This window comes from Boleophthalmus pectinirostris, unplaced genomic scaffold (assembly GCF_026225935.1).
Source record: "Boleophthalmus pectinirostris isolate CB_2022bp ecotype Guang Dong unplaced genomic scaffold, ASM2622593v1 HiC_scaffold_4, whole genome shotgun sequence".
NCBI lineage: Eukaryota > Metazoa > Chordata > Actinopteri > Gobiiformes > Gobiidae > Boleophthalmus > Boleophthalmus pectinirostris.
Window position 1 is genome coordinate 16,631,166 of NW_026571353.1, and position 16,457 is coordinate 16,647,622.

The window sequence follows — 16,457 nt, forward strand, 5'->3', positions numbered from 1 at the left end:
CTTAAAAGGATACACAGCAAATTCGAGCGTTTATTCAACTTGTATATTGTTAATTTTAACACTTTTACCATGTCATATGGTCATACAATAAAATGAGTTAAAACTACACTTTCCAAAGTGTAGAAGGATCAACACGGGTAAAGTGAAGTAACCACACTCCTCATAGTTGAATTTGACACCGGTTAAGATTTGATGTTTTTTACACTAGTGTATAGTAAAAACTAATAACTCTATTGCTATGTTAACTTAAGTTACTTGAGGAGTAGCTTCCGCAAATACTTCTACTCTTAGCTACTTAACACATTTTTTGGACTTCTATTTTTTACTTAAACTTGAGAAATATTTTTCTTGAAGTAACCTTACTGTTAAACCGTTCCTGTCTCGGTCCTCGGACCGTGGTCAGAGGACACAGGGGAGAAGCGTCTTCGTCTCCAGGGCCAAAGGGGCGCAGCAGCCCGCTCGTCCCTCGGGGTTTAACTCCCGTGTTCGGAACCCTCCAGTGAGTGCGTGGGCTCAATAAACAAGTCAGGTCTTCGCTCAAGACTCGTGGTTTTATTTGCCGTACTGCACTAAATAACATGGCACATGATCCGGTCGCCTCCTCACCATTCATTTCACACATTGCAAAACTAAAAGCAGACCGACACCCGTACACTCCGCGGGCCCATTCAAAAGCGCGTGCCTCAGGGGGCGCGCACGCAGTCCCTCACTCACGCTCACGCCACTCACCACTCTAAACATTGCACATAGGAGTACATATATATCTCATAACATTACTCTTAATTTAGCACAGTTTGTGGCTATTTTACCCAATTTTCATGGACATCAATCTCAGCGACATTGACTGGCACAGCTAAGTTAGTTAGCTTACTACTAGCATTAGACCAAATATATTTAATATTTTTATGAACTACATTAACTGCAAATTGTCCTAAAAAGGTAAAGTAATCTGACCCGAGGCATGTGAGAGCTCAGGTGGTTGGACTTGAGGCTTGTTGAATTCTGGTTCTGATGAAAAACAAACGCTATTAGCTGTTAGCTTTGCGCTGTTAGCTGTTAGCACAATCCAAATGGAAGGTGAAATGTGGCTTCTCACTCGGACTGTAGTTCTCCCGCTGGAAACGTTACAAAAGACCAACACTGATGTATTGTAATATTCAAAATATACACTTTCTAAGTGTTTGACGTTAACAGGTGAATCAACAACTACTCATTTTATGTCAACTACTTATTTTACTCTACAGCACTGTCATAGTTGAAATAACTCTTTACTATGTTGAAACATACCTGGATTTTCTTCACTTTACTCAGAACAGCGCCAACACCGTGAATTTAACACTTGAATTTGCTGTGAATGTAGGGCTCGCGGATCTAGTGGAGCGTGCCCATATTCTTCACAGCTCGCACCACCAGATTAGTATTGGGCCACTGTCGGCCCACCAGCTCTTCTCATCTTTCTCATAGTCCATGGTCACCTTAATTTCAGGCAGCACTCTACAGGCGAGCAGGGGAGCCATACTCGCCAGTCTAGAATTAAGACCAAATGCCTGCTATGCATTTGGATTGTGCTGTACAAAGTAACAGTTCCCCAGCATGGTCATATCAGGAGCAGCTCAATGAAGGAGCCAGAATGATAATACATTTCAATAAATTTTAACATCTACATAAAACATTTCTAACAGATAAAGAACAGAACACTGGATAGTTTTGAACAGTTTAATACAAATTGATATTCCTCTCCCTCCTCCTCTCCTTCTCCCTTCACAGAATCAGCGCCCACTTCATAATATTTCTCTAAAGCAGCCATGTCCTCTCTGGCCTCAGAGAACTCTCCCTCCTCCATCCCTTTTCCCACATAGCAGTGGACAGAGGCGCTCTTGGCGTATATCAGGTCAAACTTGTGGTCGAGTCGAGCCCAGGTCTCAGCGATGACCGTGGTGTTGCGCATCATGATTACGACTCTGCACTAATTCATGTTCACAATAGGCTATTGAAAACCACTGTACTGTCAGTTCACCTGTATCATCATGTTCTGCAGCTGCAGGACATCAGCCAAAAATGACCAGTAACAGGTGTTGCATTTGCCCGGTAGTACAGATTGCCAGTCCGAGCCTGAATCCCAGTGAGGTTGGCTGTTCAACGTAAACCTAATTTTCTGAAGGGCCAGTTTCTTTTCCTTGACTGACCCGTACGTAAAACTCCACTACCATAATTCCTTGTTTATTCTTGTGATTAAAGTATTTGGCTTAAGTAATGCTCAAAAGGTTGAGTTGTTAACACGTGAAATATACATAATTTGTAGTTTTTCCGCTTGGCTCTTTACACACACAAATACATTGCACCGATCTTCAATAGAGCATTAAATATACAATGTGTCTTTAGATTAAGGGACTACATAAGGTAGACTTAAAGTTCACACTCCCTGTTAAGTGATAAGGCTCTTAACAGTAATGCCATTTTTGGTCTGTAACGCTAAAATGTCAAAGTCAATTTTCAATCCGGTCAATACTAAGGACAAACATAAAAGTAAATTTATTATGATCTTTTTTTATGTATAAACAGTCAATATTTACATACTTTTGATGAAAGTGTTGCAACAGTTTAAAGACCAAAATGAAGATGGCATCGGTAAAGCAAAACACAACCTAGTGCGTTACCACCGTCAACCACTATTTTAGACCATGGAACCTAAATAGCTTCTCCTATAGGTGCCTGGTACACCAAAAATCAGTACACAAAATCATGCAAAAAAACAAAACATACTTAAATTGACAGACATGGGAACCACAGATTACAATAGCTGGACTTTGAACTTAAGAATATTCATCAAATGTTTTTTTTTTTGAAAAACAAAGATGTTTCCCTATTTGTGGATATATAAATACATAACAAATCCAATAATATTGCAAGGACTGATTTCTCGTCTTTAGCAAGTTTCACGTGTGAATGAATAAGACTAAACAGTGTCAAACGTTCACAGAGTCAGAAATAAGAAAAAGGGTAGAAACAATCATAAATAAATAATGGTTATTTTAACCATACACATACAAAAAGAAATGCCTGAAACTTAAAAGTAATTGAAAGTTTGATCAGTACATAAAACTATACATATTGCAAGCATAAGAAAAACTTAAATGGTGCTCAAAAATCAAAGTTCAAAAGAGAACTGCTAAGCTATTTGCACTTATTCCACTGTCTTCCACTGTCTCTCCTTAGAAGTCATACTGTAAACCTCCTTATGTCTTTTTTTTTTTTTCTTTACATGTAAAGATCCCATTTTAAAAGCCATTTACATGCAAATGACATTTGTTTGGTGGAATATTACCCTCCTTGTTCATCCACCACCAGGGACAGCTTTCATGCATTCAAGCACCAGTCAAGGAGTTTATGCTCTACTGAACGCAAAGTTCATTGTAAATAGTACTGCAAAGATATTGCAATATTGAGTGGATTTGCTCATCAAGCCAATTGCCGTGCTTATATATATATGACGATTTTTTAAAGAGTCAATTTGGCAACATTAAGGCGTGTAGGCAGGCGGTGGTTGAAACTGATTGGCGATATCATAATCGGCAGGAAAAGTTTCACTGCTGTCCTCCATCTCTGAGAGCAGCTCCAGGGCCTGCTCCTCCTCTTCAGTCGGGTAGTGGCGCAAGAGATTTGCAGCTGTCGCTAGAATCGACGCCCCTCCAGCCCCAGCCACCAGATAAAAACTAATGGCAAATGTGACATATATGAGAGAGCCATGGTACTTTTTATGTTGCTGCTGTAGAGACAGGATGAGCTCTGAAGCCCAATAGCAGAAGCCAATGACTGTAGCACATTGTAGAACTAGAGACAGAAAATACACATTAAGGCATATTCTTATGCTGTATGTGTCAAAGATTGAACTTTAAAAGCTATTCACCTGTGAGAATATGTGCAAATGCATATCTGCGTGTAATTTTGAGAGCAGGATGTTTGGGTCCAAACACATCCAGGAGAAAGGCTGTCAGACTGCAGAGGATGCCAAGAAAACAAAAAGCAGCGATGACTCTCAGCAGTAATATGGTCTGAGGGTTCACACAGTAATCTGGAAGTAAAAAACAAGGCAGAACATTTTTTTAAATGAAGCACTCACATTTATAAATGTACCTAATTCACTTTCTTTGTATTATGCTCACCATCCAAAAGCTTGGGGTCAATGTAACCCAGCACGTCTGCAACCCCAAGCTCCTGTCTTGGACAAGTTCCTCCATGAATCCGGAGCCATGCGGGCTCGGCTAGGGCCGTACATAGCGCTGTTATGGACAGAGCACCAGGCAGAGCCGACACCAAGCTCCGCTCCGGCTGTTTGGGCAGAGAGGAGCCGCCTCTCCGCCTCCGAACTCCAGTCACAGTAGATCCGGGAGGGGCGTACATGGTCACCCACTAGATAAGATTAGTAATCCACTCTTCCTAATAACTATACGATATATATATAATAATATATACTTGCCGTCCCGATGGTAAGGACAATCCGTGGACTGGGTACACGAATAAATGTGCCAGTAGCCAGTTCACTTGTGGCTTAAAGTAATGACAACATGTATATTGTAATGTTTACGACTTTAAAGACCTAGAACAATCACAGGCTGCTAAATGCGGGATTGCATAAATATAACCAGCAAAGAAACGGTAGACAATGAACAGATGGCCTTCAGGCCTGTTAGCTTAGTTGTTAGCCCGTAACCTCGATCAGATGACGACAAAAATCGACGTCTATCCTTGAATAAACGGCAGAAACACACAGACCGAACTACAGACTAATAAAAAGCGGGCTCTGCAACAAAGTCGACAAATGTCCTTCGACAAGGAACTAAATTAAGAGTAAAACAAAACAAAAGACAGATTACAGTCTTTCTCCGTGATGTTGACTTCCGTGTTCACCTCATTCTTCTTCGTGCTCCTCACTACGCTCTAAGTCCCACACAAATTCTGACATCTAGCGGAGATGTCTTAGCCTACAGTCATGATTTTTACAGTCCTTTCATAATTGTATATTTTATGCAGTATACAATATGAATCTGCTTTCACAAGTATGCATATTATTCATCATATACAAATTATTGTAATGTTTTATGTTATCTCTATAACAAACTGCCCCACAATGCTTTGGGACTTCTCTGGAAAGATGGCGGCATGTCTGTAACGCGGATGTTTTACTCTTGTTTTTTATTTTGATCTCAGCTTTGGACTCTGACGGTGTTTGAAACTTAATTAAAGTTAAATAATTTCGACTTTTCAAGGTAGCATTTTGGTGTGTGACATTATCTTGGTTGCGCGTGGTTATATTGAGTCAATGGTCGCAGCAAGAACAGAGACGGAGGGGTTATTTTGACAGCACTGAGCTATTGATATATTATCTGGTAATAAAAGCTGACAAGCGTTTGGAACCATGAAGGAGGGTTTGTCTTTGGTCCAGAGGCTGAGCGCTCACCCAGACTCTCGATGTTGGTTCGTGAGCTGGAGCCCAAACGGGACGCTTTTGGCTTCCTGTGGAGGGGACAAGGCCATTCGGATATGGGGTCAAGAAGGTACCCAGAACCAAGCCTAACCTAAGCACACAATTCCCTGTCTTACTTTTGATATATGTTGTTCCAATTATGTCAAAAACACTAGGACTTGCTATAATTTGATCAGACCAACATAAATTACATTTCATTACAGGTGACACTTGGATATGCAAGAGTGTTCTTGAAGATGGACATCAGCGCACTGTGAGGAAAGTTGCCTGGTCTCCTTGTGGAAATTATTTGGCCTCTGCCAGCTTTGATGCCACCACGTGTATATGGAAAAAGAAGAATGATGATTTTGAGGTATTATTTTGCATAGATGTATTATTACATTAGTTATTGTCTCACACTTATTGACCCACCTTAGAGTTTGACTGTCCTGGAAGGCCATGAGAACGAAGTTAAATGTGTTGCCTGGGCCCCATCTGGGAATCTGCTTGCAACATGCAGTAGAGACAAGAGTGTCTGGGTTTGGGAAGGTTTGTCTACACAATATAGAACTGACTTTTTTATTTATTTATTTAATTTTTTTATATAGCCATGTATTGCCCATTGATTTCTTTTTCTTCCAGTTGATGAAGAAGATGAGTATGAGTGTGTGACTGTTGTCAACTCTCATACACAGGATGTGAAGCATGTCGTATGGCACCCTACACAGGAAGTAGGTCTGGTAAATTACAGTTTTATATTGCATGCAAGTTTTGTCACAATGTTTTGTGCAAATGTGTATAGCTTTTAGCATCGGCGAGCTACGACAACAATATATGTATTTATAAAGAGGATGATGATGACTGGGAATGCCGCGTCACTTTAGAAGGACACACATCCACTGTATGGAGTCTGTCCTTTGATAACACTGGAAAGAGACTCGCCTCCTGCAGTGATGATCGCACAGTGAAGATCTGGAAAAACTGCTCACCAGATGATCAACAGGGTGAGCATACAGTAGACAAAATTACTGATTGTTTTTTGTTTAAAATCTACATCTGAATTTGCAGTTTAAAACTTTGTATTTAACATTAACAGGAGACTTGTCATGGAAGTGTGTCTGCACTTTGTCTGGTTATCATGGTCGAACAATCTATGACGTTTCCTGGTAAGGTATTTAATGGTGCCCATTATTCCCAGTTAATGAAATCAAATGATACAATTTCATGTTGTCTAGGTGTCGCCTGACTGGAGCCCTGGCAACAGCATGTGGGGATGATGCAGTGCGAGTATTTAAAGAAGATGAAACTGCAGATCCAGAACAGCCTGTGTTCTCATTGGTTGCTCAAGTGGCCAAAGCACACGACCAAGATGTGAACTGTGTCACCTGGAATCCAAAGGAGGCAGGGCTACTCGCATCATGTAGTGACAATGGGGAGATTGCCATTTGGAGGTTTCAAGAGGAGAGCTGAATTTCCATTCAAGCCCAGAAAGGGCATCAGAGCTTTTGTTTATAATCCACTGAAACATGCCAGCAGCCACAAATAAAGTAATATTTGCTTATGTTTAACACTGATCTAAGGCAAGAAAGGTTTGGTTAAAATAAGTGTTGTTCTCTCAGCTTACAGGCAGATTCTGAAATAAAAGTGGGCCTTATCTGCATTTTTTTAAAAATTTTTTAAATAAAGCTATATATCTACATTTTAAGTAAAGCAAGTAAATAAACTGTAATGCACAAGTTTTTGCAATCATCAGTTTTGTTTTTATTTGCATCTCTTTATTACAAAAAAGAAAATGACAGGACAATTTAAAATTACTTTGAAAAGTTTTTCTTTAGTCAGTGGGGCAGAATAACCTAACACACTTTATCAAATGTATGAGATTTGAAGAAGTACTTCATTAAAAAAAAGCCTACTCTTACACTAAAAAGTCACAACCCAGGTTTTGATAGGCTAACCTAACAGAAAATATAACTAGCAGATTTATGGAGGCAGAATATCAACACTTGCACATGCTTACATTTGGTTTTATATGTATAAATTGTTTTTCTATTTAGTCTGAGTCACTTTCTCCTTCGCTGTCTGCCTCTTTCACATCCACACTGAACTTGTACTCCTGGTCACATCCCATGTATGCGTCACTCATAAAATACAGAGTGTAGTTATGAACACCCATGGCTGGTGCTACGAAGTCCAACTTCACCTAAAAGATAAACCAAACCAAAAACAAAAGCTGAGTTTGTTGGTGTGAGAAGTACATAAAAATAACAAAAATGGAAACTGACCTTTGCTTTTTGTTGAAGTGTCAACCTCTTAATTGAAATGAGACTGTTGGACTTGGGATCTCCGATAACCACCCACCATCCTTCCTCACGTTTCTATACAAAAAAAAGGTTAACAGTCAGAACCTAAAGCAACAAAAATATTCTTTCAACAAATTTGTGGTTGTTATGGCCCAGGCCTTAGTTCTAATTTGTGTAATTTTTGCTGAGTTCTTTTGATTCCTGCTGCAGGAGTCCTGGTCCGTGATTGGTGGGGCAGGTCGACGCCACACCCCTCCCCACCTACCTCCCCCCTATTTTAAGGGGACCTTATTGTTCTGGCACTTGGTTTTTGTTCTGGCATGCTGCTGGGTCTGTGGTGCTGCCTGTTTTGGTTTCCTGTGTATGTTTCTGTTTCTGTTTTGTTCGTTCTTTTTGTGCTTTTTTTTTGATTTGGTCACTCGATTCTGTTTGTGGGTTTATGTGGTTTAATTTGGGGAACTTTGTTTTAGTAGCACCTGTTCGGGGCTGCTGGCCTTGGTGGCCAGTATGCCATTTTGTTTCTGTGTATGTAGTTTCGTCTCGTTCTGTTTTGTGCCTTTTTTGATTTGGTCACTCGATTCTGTTTGTGGGTTTATGTGGTTTAATTTGGGGAACTTGTGTTTTAGTTTAGTGTGTGCCATTAAGTTTTACCACTCGTTTTTTGTAAGCCTGCGTGACCCCTTTTGTGGCACAAAACTCTGTTTATTCTGTTTCTTAGTTTAGGTTGCTTTCTGTATATTTTTAGTCTTTTGTTAATTTACCTTTACATTCCTGTTAATTAAACATTATTTAATTTATTCCATTTTACATCTTTGTTTTATTTTTGTTACTTCCCTCACTCCAAACGAGCTGGGTCGTAACAGTGGTGCACTGACCTGAGGGAAGAGTGGTGCAATGACAGGTCCTGTCACTTCCTCCTCTCTCTCAAGCTGAACTTGAACCAAAACAGGACTGCCACTATAAATACAACAATATTATTACATTTCTCTGTTAAATTGAGCATACTTTTAGATGGATTGCTGGGGATACCTCTTGATGTTATCCTTTTCAGCAACTTCATAGGAAAGCTCAATGTTGGGATAACGGTTACAGAAACGTGCCACATCTGCCATCTGGGCATCCGTCAGCTGTAGAAGAGCAGTGCGCTCATCATCCTCCATCTCCATAATGTCAAAGATACTCTCCACTCCCTGCAGAAAACAACAAGGACAAAATAAAACCTTGACATATAGACATCTTCAAAAAAGAAACAACTTGAACATTTCTAGAATGCAATCATGGCTATGGTACCTTGTCAGTGCAACGTTTGATGTGCTCTGATGTGAAGAAGGGAAGCTGTTTGAGATATGAGTCCTTGGACCACATGGCCTGGGTAACCATTTGAGCCAGCTCCATAGCAGCCAGAGCAGGACTCAGCCACCCGTTACTGGACAGCACATCCACACAAGCCTGGATGAGACGAACGGCCTACAACACAACAGTAAGGTGTTAAGGCCAATTTACGGTCCGGCGTCAAATCGTCTGCGTCACGACACAGAGTCTGCGTCGATGCGTACCCCCTACGCAGGGCCTCTGCTTCGACCGACGTACACCTCAGAAATGTTCTAACTACGTGTCAAAACGATGCAGACAGCATGGGAAGCGACGCAAACGATAAGAGGTGTGATCGGTCCTCCGTACCACCGCTCTGTATACATTTCCTGTCTGCTTTTCTTTCTTTCAGTATACATTGAGAAATAATGTGTTTAATGCAGCTTTGCGCATATGTGTTTACGTTTTACAGAAACGAAACTTAAAACCGCATGGCTAACTTACATAAACAAAGCGCTCATAAAACAGCTCGCTCCTGGTACGCAGTCAGCTTCTCTCGGACTTAAAAAGGACATGACTCAGTGGAATATGTTCTTTCTGTGACAGAGGGATATTGTACTAATGGTGTGTCTGTTCTGTGTTTCTATCGTGTTGGAGATGGTTCATGTTAAACTTTTCAGAGATAATACGTCTGCTGGTCATACACACAGACCGTATATATGAATGGACAGATATCGTCGCCCCCTAGCTTTTGGCAGTGAATTACTTCGCGGTGCATAGACCTCGACGCAGATCCACAAATCAAAAATGACGGCGACAAGGCAACGGCGGCAGTGTGCGTTGAGTCAACGCAGAACTATACTTCAGCCTTTATATTCTGCATTTAGAGTTGACCTTGCTCAGGATCTCCTCAGTGTCTGACTGCAGCTCAGCACTCAGCTGCATCCTTGAGAGATGGGCTTGAAGCAGCAGGTTGGTCTTCACATGTGGGTCGTTGAACTTTGGGTTATTCAGTTTGTGAGGTACTTTCTGAACCAGCTGGAAAAGATTACATTAATATCAAACTGTGTAAACAATGAAGTTAAGTTATAATTCATTATAAACTGCTTTTAAATGAAACTGAACATATTTAGTACCTGTCGGAGAAGGGTGTCTTCATGGTGCCGTATTGGAATGTGCTTGTATTCAGCAGCATTGGAGATGATCTCAATCAATCCACGAATCTTTGTTTTAGCATTGAGAGACATGCTGAACAGCTCTGTTATACAAAAACACAAGTTACGTTTACAACAGGACGCAACAAAGAATAACAATGAGTCACAGTGAATATTGTACAGACCAATTGTTGTGTAGTTGATGTAGTAATAGGCAGCGATCATGCCCAAATTAAGGGGTGCCACGTCCATCTCGTCCTCAATGCTGATACATTTGGACTGCTCCAGATCATGGAGTGTGTTCTCCACCAGCTCAGAAAGATGGTCTGACAGATGACGATGGGACATACCTATTGAAAAAAATTAAAAAAAAAATTACATTTATAGCCATCATTCATAAAATCTTGTCTGTACTGGTTCTTGACCTTGCAGATTGTAGTAGTTGGGATTCTGTGTCATACGGCGATAGAGAAATGTCCAAGTCAGGTAGTCCACAGCGTCCTGTTTATTCTCCACTGTCTTAGTGACAATTTCTGCATTAAAGTGGTCATGGAGGCAATGATCCAAGTGGGACTCCACTGGCAGAGGCTCATACAGGAACTTCTTGAAGAAATCCTATGAGTGCAAGAAAATAAATAAATTTGTTTGTTTATGGCAAAATATATTAAAGCAAAACAAAGTAAGGCTTTACTTTTTTGGAGCCTTGGCACATGATGACACAACGGCCTTCATCATCTAGCATTGGTCTGTTTGCTTTGCCCACCATTTGGAGGATGTCATAAATTGGATAGTCCACATAGCTAAAAGACACAAAGTTTCATGCGAGTTGGAAAACAATTATTGTAAAACTTCTAGTAATATAAAGTGCAGAAAACTTACGAATTAATTTTGCCGTTGTAGTACTGTGTGTCCATGACAATAACCAGATGTGCAGCGATGTTGATACCCCAGCAGAGTGAACGAGAGGATACCACGACCTGAACAGCCCCTTTAAATAGAAACAATAACTTTAAACACTCTGGAGTATCGATTTTTCCAAAAGGAGCTGGTGCAGGAGTGGTGAGTCATACCTGAGTTGAAAAGCTGCTCAACTATTTTGCGCTCAGTGGCAGACAGGCCTTCATGCAAATAACCCACGCCATTAGCCAGAGTCTCTTTTAGAGTAGCATCATTGATTTTCTCCAGGAATGGTGCCAGGTCTTTCTCATTGCAATGCAGAAACCTTCAGAAACACAAATGTTAGCTTTCCTGTGCTATAATTTAAAGTAGATAAATATAACATTGATACAGAATGCATAGTAACCTCTGAGGGACCACATCAGCAGCACAGAAGGTGAGGATGTCGATAGCTGTCAGGCGAGTCTGTCTGCGGGAGGGGACAAAAACCACTGCTGGTTTGGAGGGAGAGTGCTTCATGATGGCGTGGTATACAGGTTTAGCCATAGACAAGAGTCGGGTCTGTGTGTGACTCACATTAAAGCCCTAAACAAAACAAGTCACCAAAACAGAATGATAACATTATTTATATTAACTTTTATAGGTTGTATTAATGTGAGTTTAATGGTGTGATGTATTGGCCTGCTACACTTTATGGTCATTTATGTTTCTACATCCTTTCATTGTTCAGTATATGCAGTGTGCCCATTAATAACAAACACATAAAAGTAAACTCAGTTAAGAGTTGTTAAAGATTTAACACAATCACACACCTGAATATGCAGCTCCAGAGGCACAGGTCTGACATTGGGATGAAAATTAAATGTTGCTGTGGTGCTGCAGCCCAACCAGTGAGCCACGTCTTTGGCATTGGACAACGATGAACTCAGAGCCACAATGCGGATGGGGCGCTCAATTTGAGAGGAGATGTACCTCATTCTTGAGCAGATAACCTCCAGGACAGGCTGGAGAAGAAAGTTTGAATTATTTCAAGTTTATTTTAAGAAATAAATGCTAGTTGTCATTGTAAACTCACCCCATTTTCTCCTCCAATTAGGTGTGTTTCATCCACAATGAAAAGGCTGACATTTTGGACATTCTTTCTCTGTTTCCAGCGTCGAGATAGGATATCCCACTTGTCTGGAGTACTGACTATAATGTCTCCTTTCCCCAGAAGCTTCAGATCTGTGCTCGTCTCTCCAGTAAGAAGCACCACCTTCTTATTCAAGACATCCTGAAACTTCTGATGCCAGTCCATAAATACCTAATAAAAGAAGAACAACAAAAAAACACATTCAATTCATAACACAAATACTTTGGCCTTTTTGTTAAAACACAATTAAAATTGATAATACCAATATATCTCTAAAACATTTACCTGTTCGGCAAGTGCCTCCATGGGTGTGATGTAAACACAGCGGCCTTCGGCATTGTGCAGGAGCATTCTCAGGATGGCAAATTCAGCACATATGGTCTTACCACTACCAGTTGGAGCTCCCACAAACACATTATCATCACTGTTGTAGATAGCGTTGAAAACTATGAGAACAAAGATTATTTAAGTTGAAAATTCAAACAGTGTAAATTCAACAAGTGTATTTGAAGTTGTACCTTGAGTCTGAATGGGGTTGAAGAAGGGGAACTTGTTCTGGTAGAGAGCCTCAAAGGCAGAGTTCCTGAGAGCAGTGACTGGCAGAGGCTGCAGGTCCAGCAGCTCTGTGGGTGGAGGGTACTTCTCTGGGAGGATCAGATGGCGGAAGGACACAGGGAGCTGGGTCTCACAAGCTAATGAAGGACAAATACACAATATTATTAAAAAAAAGATACACACCGGACACATCAAATCATTTCATACAACACACTTACAGAGCCAGCGGTCTGATAGCACTCTGATGAAGTATTGTGGTGGTAGAGGCTCAAACACAGGGACAAAGAATGTCACGAGGTGTTCATCCTGGGCATATTTAGATTTGAGAAGGAAATATTCATGATGCAGGATTACTTCACTGTCAACATCCTCCACCAAGATCCAGAAAGCCTCAGATGATCCATGAATCTAAACGGATTAAAAATATTATCTTAAAGAGTCCTTGATGAAACATGGTGTATAAAGTCCAATATGAAATATGCAGTATTCTGCTAAATGACTAACCTTGTCATCCCACTGAAAGTCAGGGGTAACTGTGAGCTCCACCTTTAGTGTGGAGCGAGTGATGGGCTGCAAATGAACGGCCAAGTCCAGTTTAGGAAACTGGTGCACAAACTTGTGAATAGTCTTTCCCATTTTGGGCATTCGGATAAGCTCCCCTAAAACATAATACTTATCAACAGAAATCCAAAGCAAGAAACTGAATTCTTTGCTCTTTAAAGAAACTTACCGATTTCATTGTGGTTCAAATCATACAGGCGCTCAAATGGGAAATTTTTCTTTTCAATCTTTTTGATCACTTCCTCTGGAAGTTTTTTGAACTGCCTCAGAGGAGACATTGACTGCCACCTATGGAAAAATTTATTGAAGAAAAAAAAGGCAATATTCATATAATTGGAAATATTATAAAAAAACCAAAAACAACTGCGCATTAGTAAAACATACATTCTTTTGTCAATCATCTTGCAAAGGTTCATTGTCTTGTCACTGAGTTGTGCCCACCCTCTGTTGAGTACAATCTCAAATATAGCACGCATAAGTCTGCCAGCACTCTGAAAAGAAAAAAAAAAAGTCAGATGAAATGTTTTTGTGATGCATCCTAATTAAACCCTAATTGTGCTTCCATACCTGTGTAACATAGACCATATCTGCCATAAGAGCGAAGCCCTCTAGTTTGAGCTGAGAGATGTAAGCTTGGAGTAGCACATTTATCTGAGAACAAAAACATGCTTCATTTGTCAAATTGAAAGACTTTAAATACACTTAAACACTTCAATTGAAGACATGTTACTCACCTTTGCACTTGGCTCTTCAATGCTTTCCTTTACTGGGATTGGGACACGTTCCAGTAATTTCTGTAGCTCCAGTTTCTCCTCCTAAAGTGCAAACAGTAATCATTTTACAAATGCTTATGTCTTATGTTGAATTAATTCAGCTCAACCCACCTCTCTAACTGTGATATTTCTGAACTCTGATGAAAGGGAAAAAACACGGAAGAGTTCAATCTCACTCAAAGTAGGCTTCAGCAGCTGGTTGTATGTCTGAATGGAGTCATGTGTAATGTAAAAGTGACTAGCAATGCGCCCAAGATCTGTAACCTAAATGCATAGATGAAAATTTATTTAAATATATAATACTGTGTTATAAAATATGTTATTAAAATATATAAACAAATGGAAAAAAATCTACCTGGAATGACCCAGTTCTCTTATCATATTTAATGAGATTGTTTTTGTCCAGGACACTGGCTGCAGTGTGTATAAGATCCATCCTGCGACGCTCAAGGAGTGGATCCGTGGTCTTGTCGTCATGGGAGACGCCATACAGAGGAGAGTTGCGGAGCATCCGTACATACAGGTATGTGTAGCCAAGCCAGTTTACAGCATCCTAAAAACAAATGCTATGTTAAGTAGTTTTCTAAAAAACATATTGGTCACTATATTAGCCACTTACCTTGACATTTTGTACATTGCCAAGTACTATTTCGGCATTCAGCATATCAGGCAGCTTAGCCACCATCTGACTCTCAATGGGCAGCTGCTGGTTCAGGAGAGAGAGATAGTATTGCAGTTCTCCATGGGATGTGATCAAAATACCCTCGCCCTTAGTATCATACTGCGGACGACCAGCTCGACCAAGCATCTGCAAAAATATAATTGACTGATGCATTACATGGAATCCACAGAGGATTGCGTATACAAGACAAGTGCAAGTATATATAAGTATAAAGTATAATAGTATATATATATATATATATAATATAATAGTATAGTATATATAGTAAGTATAAGTACAAGTAAATATAAGTATATACAAGTATACAAGTGCTCTGACCTACCTGTAAAATGTCGAGTGCTCCGAGCTCAGTCCACCTGCCTTTCTCAGGACTGTACACTTGTGTGCCTTTGATGATGACCGTATGAGCAGGGAGATTGACACCCCAAGCCAGAGTCGCTGTGGAGACCAGCACCTGGATGTGACGATCAGCAAATAGATCCTCCACCAAAGTACGGTCCACTCTAGTCATACCAGCGTGGTGGATTGCAAAACCATAAGGAAGCAAATCCTTCAGCTCAAGGTTCTAAAAAAAAGGTATACAATTTTCAGAACTGATACTAGGACAAAGCAATATACAATGTAATAATAAGTGTAACTGACTTACTTTGCACTGCTCAGCCTCAGTTCTCAACACCTCTGTAGATGCTGAGCCCTCTCTAAGGAACAGACCCAGTGTATCTTTCTCTAAACACATGTCTCTTATTGCTCTGGCAGTTTTTCCTGTCTCCTTCCTTGAGTGTACAAATACCAACACCTGTTCAAAAATTGTGAAATAACACAGATTACACACAAGAAAAGAAAAATTGTATAGATTTTTAAATTGCTTGCATATGTTAATATAAAAAGCACACCTGATTCTTTCCAGCGTGCTCCATAATTTTTTCATACACAATCTCGTTCATGATCTGGAAACGCTTGATAGCCTTTTTCTCTGTGATTCCAACATAGGTCTGCTCCAGGGGCACAGGGCGGAAACTAAGGAAAATAGCGTATCAGATTTGAGTTATATTACATATTTTAGACATTTTTTGTTTTAAACTCTTAAAACTTGTAATTTCTTAGACAGTTGAACCAAGGTTGTTCTGTTATTATTACCTGTTGTCAAAATAGAAGAGCCCTTTAGCAGGATCTACACGCAGACATGTGGCAACATCCTCATAGTTAGGCAAGGTGGCACTGAGGCCAATCAGGCGCACATCCTCTTGGGTCAGCTCAACATTACGAATGGTTCTCGCAATAAGAGACTCCAAAACAGGTCCTCTGTCGTCATGCAGCAGGTGGATTTCATCCTGTACATATTCAGGTTTATCAGATCATGACATCGTTTGAAGAAGTGCATTCAGCTAATAATATATAATACTACATTTACTCACAATGATAATAAGGCGCACTAACTGAGTGTAGGTACGCTCTCCACCTTTTCTTGTTATAATGTCCCATTTCTCAGGGGTGCACACAATAATCTGAGTGGCATTGATCTCCTCTTTACACAACTGGTGGTCTCCAGTCAGCTCAGACACTGTGATACCATAACTTGCCAAGCGCTGGAAGATAATTATAATTATTTGAAAATAAACACTTTCAAA

General features: G+C 40.3%; 3 protein-coding genes across 3 annotated transcripts in view; 1 reads left to right on the forward strand and 2 right to left on the reverse strand.

Moving 5' to 3' along the window:
• Nucleotides 1-2,509: 2,509 nt before the first annotated feature.
• Nucleotides 2,510-4,936, reverse strand: tmem127 (transmembrane protein 127). The gene is made up of 3 exons (XM_020935460.2): nt 4,164-4,936; nt 3,908-4,072; nt 2,510-3,831 (listed from the first exon to the last, which is right to left on the reverse strand). The coding sequence occupies exons 1-3, from the start codon at nt 4,399-4,401 to the stop codon at nt 3,521-3,523; spliced, it is 714 nt and encodes a 237-aa protein (XP_020791119.1). The 5' UTR covers nt 4,402-4,936; the 3' UTR covers nt 2,510-3,520.
• A 169-nt stretch (nt 4,937-5,105) lies between these two features.
• On the forward strand, nt 5,106-7,105 carry ciao1 (cytosolic iron-sulfur assembly component 1). Its single transcript, XM_020935483.2, has 7 exons — nt 5,106-5,555; nt 5,689-5,837; nt 5,902-6,013; nt 6,107-6,195; nt 6,267-6,468; nt 6,561-6,630; nt 6,700-7,105. Exons 1-7 carry the CDS (start codon nt 5,417-5,419, stop codon nt 6,932-6,934), a joined length of 996 nt encoding a protein of 331 aa, XP_020791142.2. The 5' UTR covers nt 5,106-5,416; the 3' UTR covers nt 6,935-7,105.
• A 170-nt stretch (nt 7,106-7,275) lies between these two features.
• Nucleotides 7,276-16,457, reverse strand: part of snrnp200 (small nuclear ribonucleoprotein 200 (U5)) — a 15,006-nt gene continuing 5,824 nt past the window's right edge. Inside the window, exons 3-33 of the mRNA XM_055161519.1 lie at nt 16,245-16,415; nt 15,967-16,160; nt 15,723-15,846; nt 15,476-15,625; nt 15,152-15,394; nt 14,767-14,955; nt 14,503-14,700; nt 14,259-14,411; nt 14,109-14,189; nt 13,942-14,025; nt 13,759-13,865; nt 13,544-13,662; nt 13,318-13,472; nt 13,032-13,221; nt 12,777-12,950; nt 12,544-12,704; nt 12,202-12,429; nt 11,939-12,130; nt 11,533-11,711; nt 11,300-11,451; nt 11,109-11,217; nt 10,921-11,029; nt 10,655-10,844; nt 10,415-10,579; nt 10,212-10,333; nt 9,970-10,113; nt 9,055-9,231; nt 8,794-8,954; nt 8,640-8,721; nt 7,747-7,839; nt 7,276-7,664 (exon numbers count right to left, since the gene is read on the reverse strand). Of these exons, the coding sequence (XP_055017494.1) occupies nt 7,515-7,664; nt 7,747-7,839; nt 8,640-8,721; nt 8,794-8,954; nt 9,055-9,231; nt 9,970-10,113; nt 10,212-10,333; nt 10,415-10,579; nt 10,655-10,844; nt 10,921-11,029; nt 11,109-11,217; nt 11,300-11,451; nt 11,533-11,711; nt 11,939-12,130; nt 12,202-12,429; nt 12,544-12,704; nt 12,777-12,950; nt 13,032-13,221; nt 13,318-13,472; nt 13,544-13,662; nt 13,759-13,865; nt 13,942-14,025; nt 14,109-14,189; nt 14,259-14,411; nt 14,503-14,700; nt 14,767-14,955; nt 15,152-15,394; nt 15,476-15,625; nt 15,723-15,846; nt 15,967-16,160; nt 16,245-16,415 (4,746 nt within the window). The 3' untranslated portion in view covers nt 7,276-7,514. The remainder of the gene's footprint in view (nt 7,665-7,746; nt 7,840-8,639; nt 8,722-8,793; nt 8,955-9,054; nt 9,232-9,969; nt 10,114-10,211; nt 10,334-10,414; nt 10,580-10,654; nt 10,845-10,920; nt 11,030-11,108; nt 11,218-11,299; nt 11,452-11,532; nt 11,712-11,938; nt 12,131-12,201; nt 12,430-12,543; nt 12,705-12,776; nt 12,951-13,031; nt 13,222-13,317; nt 13,473-13,543; nt 13,663-13,758; nt 13,866-13,941; nt 14,026-14,108; nt 14,190-14,258; nt 14,412-14,502; nt 14,701-14,766; nt 14,956-15,151; nt 15,395-15,475; nt 15,626-15,722; nt 15,847-15,966; nt 16,161-16,244; nt 16,416-16,457) is intronic.